Source organism: Podarcis tiliguerta, assembly GCF_965153285.1.
Source record: "Podarcis tiliguerta genome assembly, chromosome: 4".
In the NCBI taxonomy this organism is placed as follows: Eukaryota; Metazoa; Chordata; class Lepidosauria; order Squamata; family Lacertidae; genus Podarcis; species Podarcis tiliguerta.
In genome coordinates this window covers 71,811,279-71,824,535 of record NC_139537.1, presented here as the reverse complement: position 1 = coordinate 71,824,535, position 13,257 = coordinate 71,811,279, and the positions used below count along the sequence as shown (strand labels likewise).

General features: G+C 40.9%; 2 protein-coding genes across 2 annotated transcripts; one reads left to right on the top strand and one right to left on the bottom strand.

Annotated features, from left to right (window-relative positions):
• Positions 1–6,371, top strand: TXNDC9 (thioredoxin domain containing 9). The gene is made up of 5 exons (XM_083438146.1): positions 1–414; positions 2,257–2,466; positions 3,424–3,542; positions 3,979–4,233; positions 4,755–6,371. Exons 2-5 carry the CDS (start codon positions 2,290–2,292, stop codon positions 4,870–4,872), a joined length of 669 nt encoding a protein of 222 aa, XP_083294272.1. The 5' UTR covers positions 1–414; positions 2,257–2,289; the 3' UTR covers positions 4,873–6,371.
• A 2,173-nt stretch (positions 6,372–8,544) lies between these two features.
• MRPL30 (mitochondrial ribosomal protein L30) lies at positions 8,545–13,065 on the bottom strand. Its single transcript, XM_083438164.1, has 5 exons — positions 12,925–13,065; positions 11,978–12,061; positions 10,576–10,722; positions 8,825–8,898; positions 8,545–8,724 (listed from the first exon to the last, which is right to left on the bottom strand). Exons 1-5 carry the CDS (start codon positions 12,976–12,978, stop codon positions 8,589–8,591), a joined length of 495 nt encoding a protein of 164 aa, XP_083294290.1. The 5' UTR covers positions 12,979–13,065; the 3' UTR covers positions 8,545–8,588.
• Between the last annotated feature and the right edge of the window lie 192 nt (positions 13,066–13,257).

The following is a 13,257-nucleotide window of genomic DNA, read 5'->3' as shown; positions in this document are numbered from 1 at the left end:
TTGTGGCGCTCACGGCGCTGCTGCGACTATGCCGGCAGCAGTTTCCGCGGCGCCTTGAAATTCTGGCCCAAGTAGTTCCCCCTCAGTCCAGAAGCCGTTGCTTCGTGGGGCAGTAACAGCCGGTGCGGCCTTCCCTCGACAAAAACAACCGTCTCCGAGCGTTACCATAGCGACTGATCCCAATTTTAAAAACAACCCGAAAAGCCACTGATTGAACGTGCTTCAAGCGATGACGTACTGCGCTTGCGTAACAACGGCCGAGGACTCTGACGATTAATGCTTGCGCCAACAATAGAGATTCCGGCTGCCTCACACTCCCTTAAGACGCAGGCGTACGCGGCCGGCCGGTAGCGGAGTCCGTGGAGAGGCCTGGGAGGGTGTTTTTCGGGCGCTAATTTGCCTCTGGCTTCCGCAGTGAGTATAAGAGCGGGACAATAAAGACCCGTTTGTGTTTACACGCGCAGTACGTGTGGGTGCGGCGGTTGCGTTCCTTCCAAGTCCCGCACTGGGAGTGAGATCTGTGCAGCCCCCCCCCCCCAGCAGGCCTTGCTATTCTGTGGGTGGGCGTATCTTTCTGAGTTGCCAGAGCCGCCCCACCCCCCACCCCTTCGAAGGATTTCTCATGACAAAAGGATTCAGCTGGCCCTGCCCGTCCCGTGGCTGCCTTTCTGTGTTAGGGAAAGCAGCAGGGGGTCATAGAATCTTGGAAGGGACCCCAAGGGCCATCTAGTCCAATCCCTTTGCAATGCAGGAATTTCAGCTAAAGCATCCATGACAGATGGCCACCCACACACTGCCTAAAAAAGCCTCCCAAGGAAGGCGAGTCCACCGCCACCTCTCGTGGGAGTCTGTTCCACTGCTCAACAGCTCTTACTTTTAGAAAGTCTCTCTCCCCCCCCCCCCATCTTTAGTTGGAATCTCCTTTCTTGCAACTTGAAGCCATTGGTTCAACTCCTACCCTCCAGAGCAGGAGAAAACTAGCATGCTGCCTCCTCCATGTGACAGCCCTTAAGATATTTGAAGATGGCTATCATATCTCCTCTCAGTCTCTTTTCCAGGCTAAACATACCCAGCTCCTTCAAGCACTCATCGTAAGGCTTAGTTTCCAGACCCTTGATCATCTTAGTTGCCCTCCTCTGCACATGTCAGCTTGTCAACATCCTTCTTAAATTGTGGTGCCCAGCATTGGACACAGTATTCCAGGTGTGGTCTAAGGCAGAATAGAGTGGCATTATTACTTCCCTTTATCTGGACACTATCCTTCTGTTGATGCAGCCTAGAGGCATAGTCAAGGGGAGTGGCCTTTGTCCTGACTGCATTGCACTCTCTGTAAACTAATTTTGAGCCAGGGGGCGCCAACTTGGATGAAATATTGGGGAGGGGAGAAAGTAAGCCCCGCCCCACCCCACATAATTGATCACATGACACAACACACACACACTATTTGAATGGCAATGCCCATCAACTTGGGGAGGGGGTTGTCCCCTGTGATCTAGGCGTTGGCTCCTATGTATTAAGCAGACTTTGTTGTTGATCTTACGTTAGTAGCTCCGGATCCCTGTTTAGCTGAGGAGTGGGGTAAAAATGTTTCAAAGCAGTAAAATAAAACTTGCTGCTGCGAAATGGGCAGGTGCCTAGAGACAATGCATTTCTGTAATGGCTAATAAAGTCGAGGTTTCTACAGTGCAATGTAGCAAGTCTTATTAGTCAGCAATATATTATGTCCATTTCAAAGCAAAGTAGCATCAAAGTTCAATTGGTTTGCTTTCAACTTTGCATATTACTAATACGGACATAGTTTTATGGAGCATATAAGGATACAAACATTTGTGAGCCCATCTGTCACTTTCAACGGAAGAACTACAAATGGGGAAAACAACCCAGAAATGGGTTAAAAGGAGGAAAGCAGAATAGGCTGTACAGTACTGTCCTGTATCTTCATCCCTCTTCTGCAGAGTGGGTCAAGACAAAACTGCCAAAGATGCTAGAAGAGACTGTATACAAGTGTTTAAATGCTAATTCCTGGAGTCTCCAAGCTGAGATAGGTGAACTGAAATACTTGGTCTCAAAGGATGGTGCTGATATTGTGGACATAACATAAACCTTGTGGAATGAAGAGAATCGGGGACGTGGTTATCTCTGGATATAAAAGGACAACCTGGAGGTGGTGTTGCTCTAGGGCATAAATGCATGAAAAGTGGAGCTTTGATATCATATTGCATTGGAGTCTGATTTAAAATCTACTCTGTTTTACAGGTTTAATGCGTGTGCCACTTATTTAGGAGGAAAATGTCGTCTGAAATGTTTTCAAAAGCTCTGGAAGCTCAATTGCTTCAGACAACAAAGATTGTAGAAGAACAACTTGATGCTGAGATTAAAAAACTAGACAATGTGGATGATGATGAATTAGAAATCCTAAAGCAAAGAAGGCTTGAAGGCTTGAAGAAAGCCCAGCAACAGAAACAGGTAAGTTTCTTGTAGTGGTGTTAACTGTTTAATATTAGTTGTTGTTTTAATATCTGTATCAAATTCACTATCTTGGCAACAGCCCTATAAGATACACCACTATTTCCCTGTTGCAGATGAGAATGAAGATGATAGAATACTAGCTTGCCTAAAGCTGCAAAGTGAGATTTGAAGTAGCTCACACTCATGCAGTCCAATCCCACTCATACTCCACTCCAGAAGAATTAAATGTTATAAATATTGTGTTCTTTATTTTTGTTTTTTATATGGGAAACTGTCCTGAGAGCCTCGGATAAAGGGTGGTATGGAAATTTAATTAATAATACTGCTGAAATCAGTGGGATTCATTCTGCAGCAGATGTTCTTTGGATTGTAGCCTTACCACTCTTTGCATATTTAATCTATCTGAAGTCTTTAACTGAGTTCAGTGGAATAAGTAAATATGAATAGGATTGCCTTAGTTGTAATCCTATGTATATACTTATTTGAGAAGAAGCTCCATTGAACTCCCTAGAAATTGCATCTAAGTAAATATTCACTGGATGGATATGTGTGTTTGTCACTATGTTACACAGCTTGTTGAAACTTGCATCACATCCATTGGTGTGACACTGGATATGCTGCTGGACAATTATGAATGTTAACGTCACCACCTGATATATTTAAATATATATTATATAAGGTTAGGAATTGGCAAAGAAGCTGATGTTTAAAGTTTTCTAATATTTGCACCCATTTACCTTGAATGAGCAGGTACTATATGTCAGTAGGGCTAGAAACTGTCTTTGGCCATAAAACTGAATTTTTCAGATTTGTTGGCATTTGTAATTACAGAATAACTGGTGGAATTATGAATATTCCTGGTGCTACATAACATTTCAGGGGATGCTTTACCTCTTATGACAACACAAAAATACTTAACTTCAAATGTCTAACATGTTATATTCTTATAAACAGGAATGGCTTTCAAATGGGCATGGGGAATATGTGGAAATCCCCAGTGAGAGAGATTTTTTTGAACAAGTGAAAAGGAGCAATAAAGTCGTCTGCCATTTTTACAAAGATACAAGTTTCAGGTATACTAAACTCCTTAGTACACAAATACTTACCAAAATAGGTTGACTGTCAAACAAATAGCAGAAGATATGTTTAGAAAACTCCATGGTTATTTGTTGTATCATGAGTATAGTTGGCTGTGCAGATTAATACTTGAAATATTGATTATAGCCTTGACATAACTGCTAAAGTCTTTAGAGACAGCATTGTCATTCAGATCCACTGCTTTATATTTTTACTACGTCCACTCCATAGTATCAAGGGCAAAGGGAATGGGAAACTTGGTAAATCTACCTTTTGAGTTAAATATTTAATAACTTATAGGCTAACATTATGACCATTTTAATAACAAACTTACTGACAGGTCAAATGCGTATGTTGTCATAATAAATTACTCATTTGCGATTTCTACATTTCATCACTGTAAAGCACTTTGTTTTATTTTCTGTTCTTCAGATGCCTGATATTCGATAAGCATCTAACAGTACTGGCAAAAAAGCACATTGAGACCAGGTTTATCAAATTAAATGCTGAAAAAGCTCCGTTCCTATGTGAGAGACTTCGCATCAAAGTAATTCCCACACTAGCACTTGTAAAAGATGGCAAAACACAGGATTATGTGGTTGGTTTTACTGATCTTGGTAATACAGATGACTTCACCACAGAGACCTTAGAATGGCGATTAGGTTGTGCCGATATAATCAACTACAGGTAAATAAAATTATCTCTTTTTTGTTTTTTAATGTAGCTGGTGCAATATTAAAGGCACTTAAAGCATAGAAAATCAAGAAGGGAATCTTTCTTGCAAGGCAACAAAAGAATGATAAACACTGAGTATTGATAGTTATATTGTTGGGGAAGTTTCTTTCTCTGTACACTGATCATTTTTAAAGGATTTTTAAAAATAATGAACTGGTGTTGCTGCCTTCCTTTAACTGTGAAGCAGCAAGAAATTGTGGAAGGTTACACCTTTAATTCACAAAGAATGAGCTAAGTCCCGGCTCTTTTTTGTAATTATGTACTAGTGAAAGATTCAGGAAGCAGAATATGTGTCCCCTCTGCTGTAACAGTGAGAGAACTACTCTGCTTCAAGCAGTTGTACTCGCAAGATAACAGAATCTGGCATTGCGTTTTGCAAGACTTATACTATAAAATGCAGGTGTTGCCTTGGTGGTGTTTTTAAAAAATATCGATTCACATACAGTATTGAAATAACTTTTTCCCCCTTTTAGTGGCAACTTGATGGACCCCCCTTTCCAGAGCCAAAAGAAGTTTGGGACCACTTTCACAAAGTTGGATAAGAAAACAATCAGAGGAAAGAAATATGATTCAGATTCTGATGATGATTAGATATCATGATTCAGATGTTTATAAATCATCTTTTCTTTGAAGCTTGATACATTTCTAGGAATGTTTTATAAGGCTGTTTGTTTTCAGTACATTTGCATATAATGCTCATTTTCTAAAACTGTTTTATACAACTCATGAAAAGAAACTGAATATTTTTTTTCCCTCGGGGTGACATTTCTAGGTGAAAAATCTGAGCTCTTTTGAACTGCGTCATATGAGACATGACTTTAAAGCATTTTGTTAATTATAAAAATAGTCCCTTTAAACTACATTTTTAGTACTTCATTTGCCATTGGAAATATTAATGAAGGACTTCTGTCAAGAATTGTTATAAAACCATTCCAGAAGTAGTGCTTTAATAAAACTGTTGCTTGTCTGAAAATGCCATGCGTATGGCATGGTATTCCCTAACTTAACATTGCACTGCATATTATGAAACCATCTTAGCCTCTTTAAAAGAATTAAGTCTACCAGTTGTGTACACTGCATGTTAAAGCTGAATCAGCAGGTAATAGCACATGGCAAAACTATATTGAAGTGGAGTACAGGCTAGATTTTTTTATTTAAAAAAATCAGAGTGAAAATTGGTGTTTGCTTTTCCTCTTGATGTGAATGCAGTTTAATACAATTTCTTGCACTGTTGTTCTTCAGTAATAGGCATATTTCCCAAGAGAATCTCTTTCGTCTGGGAATACTAAAATTCCCTTGGGAATCTGTGACAGTCTAGCTCCTAGGTAGGTGAATGAGCTTTTCCTTTGTACTTGTAAATCCCCATAGTTGCCAAAAAGTTTATCTACATTTTGGGGGTGTTGAGATAAAGCCCAGTCAGTTTAGGAAATAAGAGAGCCTTGCCTGTGAATCTCTACTTGTGGCAAATAAAGAGTCGACTCATTTGAAAGAAAATGGCTTTCTCTTCTGTCAGAGGGAAGCGAGCAATGTTGCAGCATGCTACTGAATCAGCATGAAGTCACCAGTGTTGTTAGTTGTGTGCACAGGTCTTGGTTCAGTAGTGGCTTTCTCTGTTTTTCCTTTTGAGGGAGGTGAGGAAACTGCCTCAGTGAGGGGTGAGTGGGCATATTGAATATCCACCATTAACAGGCACACCTTATATCAGTGGAATGCACAGCTGTGCCCCAACATTACTTGCTTGTCTCTGCTGATAGAAGTAATGGACAAGCTATTTCTAGAAGTTATAAAAGAAGCATTTATTACGAAGATCCAAAAGGATGGGGTAATGAGAAGGATATATCTAAGATGGGTTGAAGGCAGGTAAAAGGGGGGGGGGAAGGGTTTCAGTGTAGTGTTTTGAGTCTACTGGATAGGCATAGTTGGTAGGCAGAGTCTCTGTGTCCCAGCAAATTCTGGGTATTGTCTGCCACAAGAGGTGTAAAACCGATCTGGCTCTTTTGCACAGTAGGTCAGCAATATTGTTCTCTTAACTAAGTCAGTTGGTTTTTTTTAACATTTATGTAAATGAAAATAAAATTATTTGAATTCTATGTGCTAAGTGCCTGTGTATGTTTTTGCTCAGCCTGCTTTATTCCTTGGAGTGTTGCTAAGCTTTTTTCCACTGAGGCACACTAGTACGCTACAGAAAGCGCGGGGGGGGGGGGAGGGTGTGTCTGAATTTTCCAAGCCGCTATGCTCAATATGTTCACAGAAATAGGGCTGCAGCAATACTGAATGGGGTCTTCCTGATCCAAATGGCATAAGGAAAGCACCAGCCCTATTTCTGATATATGGACAGTGATGACACTCAGGACCAGGTAAGGACAGATGATTTCTTGATGAAGCCTAAACTACAACTGACAGGTACCGGACATTGCCACATCCAAAATATCACAGTCCCATCCTCAAGCCCTGACTGGCCCCTTCCAAAGTTGCAAGAAGTATGTCTGACTCCTGCATGTTTCTGTGGAGGAAGCATTCGGAAATGATAACTGCACACCAACAATGCAATCCGAAGTGGTTACTGGTTCTGCTGCGTGTGAAGTGTAGAATGGTTTTGGAGTGAATGCAGAAATGATAAGAAATTACATTTTTAAGCTGCCTGTCATTTCCTCAATGCAAGTTCCTCTGAACCCTGTAGATGTTCTAAGGCAGAGGGGGGTAAAACTAATGATCCAAACTACTAGCAATCACCAGCCTGGCTTGGCTTGTTAACATGATCTTAACCCAGGGGTTGTGTTTGGCAGTTTAATACCCCCCACCTTAATGAATTCTAACACTTATTGGACCCAGGAATTTGGGGTGTCTTGCACTTCATGAACTCGTAACAGTATTGACTATTTGCTGAGGTCACATCTTGCTTGAAGATTGCAAAAGCAATTCACTTTTTCAGATGAGTTACCATATTGATAGATTACACATGGAAAACACTCAAGCAGGTCATCACAAAGATAACCAAATGCTCGAGTCTCTACTGCTTTTATTTTTAGCCATCATGGCTATTGCAGTCATCTCCAACTGGTACCCTCCAGATGTTTTGCACTACAACTCCCATCAGCCCCAGCCAACAGACATTGGAGAAGTTTGAGCTAACGTGTCGCTCTCTTTTATATATTTCTTTTAAATATCTTTGTCAGGGGCTAACAAATGACAACGAACTCTTTTACAAGTTTTAGAAAGTATTTCCTTTCGTCTACTCTGAAGTTAATGCTAATCACTTTACTGATCTCGAGATGTAACACTGAAAAACTCATTAATTACACACCACCTAATTTCATCTCTTGCCTTGTCTCCATACAGCCATTTGTGCACACCAAAAAGCACCTCACGCTCCTGCTGCTGCCACCATGAGGGAGGAAAGAAACAGAGGCAGGCCTTTGTGTTGCATGCAAACCAACACTCATGATTTGTTTTCCCCAAACGACAAGGGCCAAGCCAAGAACCAACCTTGGCTTCCATTCTTGGCTTATGAAACAGAAAGCCAGCCTCTGGTTTGTTTCCTTCCCGGTACAGCAACAGCAACAAGGACTTATATGAACCTTAGCATGCACTGAAGTCACTCATTTTATTTCTGCCTAAATCAGGAATAATACATTCCATATTTCAAACAGTGTATTAGACAAACTGTTACAGGGAACAGGAGTTTATAAAGAATTGCTCAAAATAAAAATGAAGAGAGTTTGTCCATGCATTGAGTTTCTCCTACAGTATACTGCTGGATAGTACTGGGTTGGTTTAGTGTACACTTTCTATTAAACATAGAATAATGAGGTGGTCATGTTTTAGGCTACAATCCAAGTCCCCTTTATGTTCAGAGCTTGGTAGTGGGACAACCATCATGCTCTGCTGCTGCTTGCCTGGGGTTCAGTTTGGCTGGCGTCCCAGTGAGGTACATCTAAAATGAGAATCCCAAAAAGAAACAAAGCAGAAGCAAAAAAAGGGGGGGAGGCAAGAGAGGCTTTTAACCACCCTACAAATTTCAGACTCCATTGGTGGTTCTTCAGGGAGTTCCTTAGACAAGTCATTGTGGAAAAGTGATCGCTGGCGGTAGAAATGTTTGAGACCTACTATGGTGCTTCCAATAGGCAAACAGTGGAAAAAGGAATTACATACACATACAGTCACGCTTGTATAATCAGCATTAGTACTAGCCACATTTGATTAATCAGTCAAATAAAGCCTTGACACAGTACAAGGGATGGGTAGATGAGCTCACCAATCAAATTTCAGTTTAAAATTACATTTATTGTACAGAATGCCACTACACATTACAAAGCATCAATCTTTTTCTGTTCCGGTTCTTTTAGACGACGGCGAATTATTAGTTCACCTGCACAGTTAATAAAGGTGTCAGACATGTCTTCTTCAGATGGAATTCCATGGGGTAGCTTTAATGGTTTTATACTATAGGAGCGGAGGAGGAAGCAGGAGAAGAGACAAAATACATTAGTGCTGTTCTACAAAAGCCATTTTAAAATGCTTTTGTCAAGAAGAGTTAACTAACCTTATTAGATGTTTAATCACTTTCAGTTTTTCATTCACAGAAGGGATGTTTTTATGCACTCTTAGCTCATACCTCTGTAGATAAGCAGATTTTATAGAAAAGTTCAGTTTCACAGAAAAGTTCAGTTTCAAACACATGATTGCATACACACACAGAGAGCTTGCAGTAGCAGTTGCAGCGAGTGTGCTATTCTTAAAATATAACTATGACAATCCTGCATTACTTCAGGGGTAGCCAATGTGATACTCTGCAGATCATCTAGTTGGACTCCAGTTTCCATCAGCTCCAGCAAGACTAGCCAGAGGTCATGGATAACAGGTGTTATCCTTGATAACAACATCTGGTTAGCATTACATTGGCTGTTATTGCATTACTTGGTGATTTATATTATTCACATATATTGTCCTTCATTCTGTGAGAGCCTAAAGAGGTGAATTCATCCATGAAGATTTAATAAAAATACAGAAGGTGGTATCCAGTGTTAGCAATACTCAGAGTAGGAGCAATGAAAGAAATACTCAAGTCCATTAATTTCAAAGGGTCTACCCTGAGTATCACTAATACTGGATAGCACCCTATGCGAATGAAAGGTATAGTTTAAGAACCAAAGATTAATACAGGGGGAAATACCAGTATCATACTTCATCTCTTCTTGTCATCCTCTAATAAAAAAAATAATGGTTCAGGGGAAAATACAAATAGTATAATTCATTCCTTTTTAGCTCACACATATTTTAGTACAGGATCATTTCTGCTAAAGGTCATGGAACACTGTATATGTGCACCATATTTAGAATGTCAAAATTGTGATAAATAGCAACCACTTAGATAAAGGAGTGAACTAAGATGAATTAGCTGACTGCAAGAGAGAACAACACTCAAAACCAGGCTTTCATTTGTAGATTCCTTTACTAATCAGGGACAAGCTTCCAACTGCGGCTGCTTATATGCACTGCGGTAAGACATCCAGATGCAAAGCATCTACTTGTCTTGCATGGCAGAATGTGAATGTATGTTCTCACATGCTCTCAGGCAACTGGTTGCACAACAAAATATACCTAGTATGGCTTTGAAACTGCTTTTTCATGGATATCTAACAAGTGATTTACAAGCTGAGAACAGGATAATGATGCATAATGATACACAGACATGGAATGCCTCAGCTGGCTTTTTGGAAAGTTGCTAGGCAACCTCACCCCACTCTCCCAGGTAGTTACAGCTGCCCACCCCCGACCCAAAGATAAACAAAAGCTGCTATGAGTGCACTTCTGGGCTCCCCTCTCCTCCCAATGTAGAAGATTACACTGCTGTAGCATGACAGAGCAGGCATTAGGGAGCCATTGGTGAAAGTTCCTATCTCATTCTGCTCTGCTCAGGAAAGTTTGGCTGGCACCTTTGTTATATACCGAATATAAACTGAATATAAAGGCAAACAGATATCAAACCCATTTTTAACGATTTACCATTAACTAATGTGGATCTTCTACAAGAAACTGCAAAGGGACTCAGCAGATCATTGAATTTAATACCTTGCCCTTGCCCTGAGCTGAAGTTGTTCTACTCTTATCTCTGAAAGACTGCAAACCTGTGCACATTTACCAAGGAGCAAGTCTAATCTAATATAGTGGGACTTATATCTGAATAAACATGTGTAGGATTAGGCTGTATGTTTTAATGCAGGAGAGAGATAATTACTGGGCTTTCCCCCTATGCAACAGAGCGTCCCCACAAAATGCAAATGTATTTTATACTTTTTCCAATCCAAGAGATTTGATTATCTCTTTTTCCCAATAAGGACGCCTTCTTCCACTTCTGACTCTCATCACAAGGTGCAGTTTATGGGGCTGCTGTGGATCACCCCCATATTTTTCATGATCACCAGGCCGCGGCTGAAATACCTAAAATAAATTCAACAAAAGCAGGTTTCAGTAATACAGTTATCAGTAGCTGAATAGTATACTATATCAGTAGTTGTAAAAAGGTAATTTGTAGCAAAGTAGTTGAAGATAGCAGAGGAATAAGTCTGTATCAATACTTTTTTTAAGCAAAATGATACTGTACTAAAATATGTGTGTACTAAAAAGGAATGAATTATACTATTTGTATTTTCCCCTGAACCATTTATTTTTTATTAGAGGATGACAAGAAGAGATGAAGCATAATATTGGTATTTTCCCCTCTATTGATTTTTGGTTCTTAAACTATCCCTTTCATTGGTATATGGTGCTATCCAATATTAGTGATACTCAGAGTAGACCCTTTGAAATCAATGGACTTGAGTACAGTATTTCTTTCAGTGCTCCTATTCTGAGTATCACTAACATTGGACACTCCTTCACTGCAGGTTTCTAAAGAGAAGCTGGGTGGCCATCTGCCAGCAATTCTTCAGCTCTGATTCCTGAACTGCACAGAGTTGAACTTGATGACCTTTGGGATCTCTTCCAACTCTACAATTCTGTGATTCTATGTGTAGCACATTTACATTTAAATTCTATGTACTGTACACTTACCTGGGGGTTAAGCCCCACTGAATATAATGAAACTTACTTCTGAGGAACATGCATATAAATGAATTGTAAACAGTAGAACATGGACCTGAAGATTTTTTTTACAAGAGAGTTTGATATGTGGTAAGGCAGACATACTGGTCAATGATTCTTGGAATATCTCATATAATATTTGTAGGACATTTTACAATTTAGCTTTGATCCCAAAGATATGAGATGCTAACTATCTGTAGCTCCACTGTACAGTGGTACCTCGGTTTACCAACTTCATCTGTTCTGGAAGTCTGTTCTTAAACCAAAACCATTCTTAAACCAAGGCGCACTTTCCCTAATGAGGCCTCCCGCCGCCAGTGCCCTTCCACCATTTGGATTCTGATCTTAGACTGAGGTAAAGTTCGCAAACCGGGACACTACCTCCAGTTTTGCGGAGTTCGTAAACCAAATTGTTCGTAAACAGGACTATTCTTAAACCGAGGTACCACTGTAGTGTTTACTTTTCTCTCTTCTTATCCTTTCACTTATTCTATTTGTCCTTTTTTGAGGTCTGTAACTTATGTAACAAAATGAAAAAAGACGTATTTTATGAAAATAAATAAATGAAAGAAAATGAGATACTAATTCCGCACCCCCACAACACAAAGCTTACCGATTCGGGAATTCTTGACCTTGTAAATTTCTGCCTGATCCACACCCTCCAGCTGATTGGTTCCACTTTGTATTTTGCAAGACTCTGGAGCAAGAAGGAAAGACAATTCTTTATTGCATAGACTAACTACAAGTTATAATCTAATTCCTTTATTTATTTATTTTGGTTCTTCAAGTGCACTTCCAATACTAACCCTAATAGCAAGCAAATCCACAATTACTGACATTATTGTTAGACGCTAGTATGACATTTTTTGTTTCTTGCTTGCATTTTTTAAAAAAAGTCAGGTTATTAAACATTTTTTTTTCTTACAATGCAATATGATGAAGCAGCCCAGAAAAAAAAAACAGTTAATGAAATGAGAGGTCATATGGGGTAAAAAGTCGTGTCCCATATACATATATATTTGGATAGCGTTCTCCCTGGAGAGAGCAAGAAGAGAAATGACACCTTGTAGATGTTCAGAAGCACAGCCGTGCTAATTACTACCAACATTTTCCAAAATCAAAACCTGACATTGGCACCATCAGATCGGGGGGGGGGGGGAGAGAGAGAGCTAAATGGCGTCCACCAACGCCGAGGAATACGGAGAACCTGAAGCATTCACAGAATCATAGAACTGGAAGGGTCTTGGAGTTCATCCAGCCCAAGGGTCTGCAACCTTTTTCAGCCATGGGCTGGTCCACTGTCCCTCAGACAATGCGGTGAGCCGGACTATATTTTTTTGGGGGGGGGGATGAGCGAATTCTTACACCCCACAAATCAACCAGAGATGCATTTTAAATAAAAGGACACATTCTACTCTTAGGTTGCCTACCCATGTTCTAGCCCAACCGCCTGCAATGCAGGAGTCTTCACTAAATAACACACCACGGGCCCAAAGTGCGGTTATCGACGCGCAGGACAGCACAATGGGCTCCCCCCCCCCCTTTTCCCGCGTCCCTCACCTGCCAGGCAGCAAAAGGGCTCCCGCCCGCAACTCTGCCCAGCAACGCCGCCATGTTGAAACCCCTCCACCGGCCTCACTCCCCTTGCGTTCTAAGCGAGGCGGAGACATCGCTCGGCTCGACCAATCAGCGTCAGCGCCGCGTCCGCCGCGTCCTCCTCCTCCTCCTCCTCCTCCTCCTCTCTAGAGGAAGCGGATGCGTCCGAAGGGAAAGGAAAGTCTAGGAAGATCGTGTCTCTCTGGGCCCGCTCTTCCGCCCGCTCTTCTGCCTTTCGGTTTCCAGTTCTCAGGAATCACGTGACAGGCGGCGGGCGTGGAATCCTGCTAGTTGCAG

What these genes read in the sequence shown, in the direction of transcription:
- TXNDC9 (XM_083438146.1), top strand. Translation starts at nt 2,290, where the DNA reads ATGTCGTCTGAAATGTTTTCAAAAGCTCTGGAAGCTCAATTGCTTCAG. An exon ending in AAGCCCAGCAACAGAAACAG is followed by an intron (nt 2,467 to 3,423) that starts GTAAGTTTCTTG and finishes TCTTATAAACAG; the next exon opens with GAATGGCTTTCAAATGGGCA. An exon ending in GCCGATATAATCAACTACAG is followed by an intron (nt 4,234 to 4,754) that starts GTAAATAAAATT and finishes TCCCCCTTTTAG; the next exon opens with TGGCAACTTGATGGACCCCC.
- MRPL30 (XM_083438164.1), bottom strand. Translation starts at nt 12,978, where the DNA reads ATGGCGGCGTTGCTGGGCAGAGTTGCGGGCGGGAGCCCTTTTGCTGCC. An exon ending in GGTCAAGAATTCCCGAATCG is followed by an intron (nt 10,723 to 11,977) that starts GTAAGCTTTGTG and finishes AATTTATTTTAG; the next exon opens with GTATTTCAGCCGCGGCCTGG. An exon ending in GTGATTAAACATCTAATAAG is followed by an intron (nt 8,725 to 8,824) that starts GTTAGTTAACTC and finishes CCGCTCCTATAG; the next exon opens with TATAAAACCATTAAAGCTAC.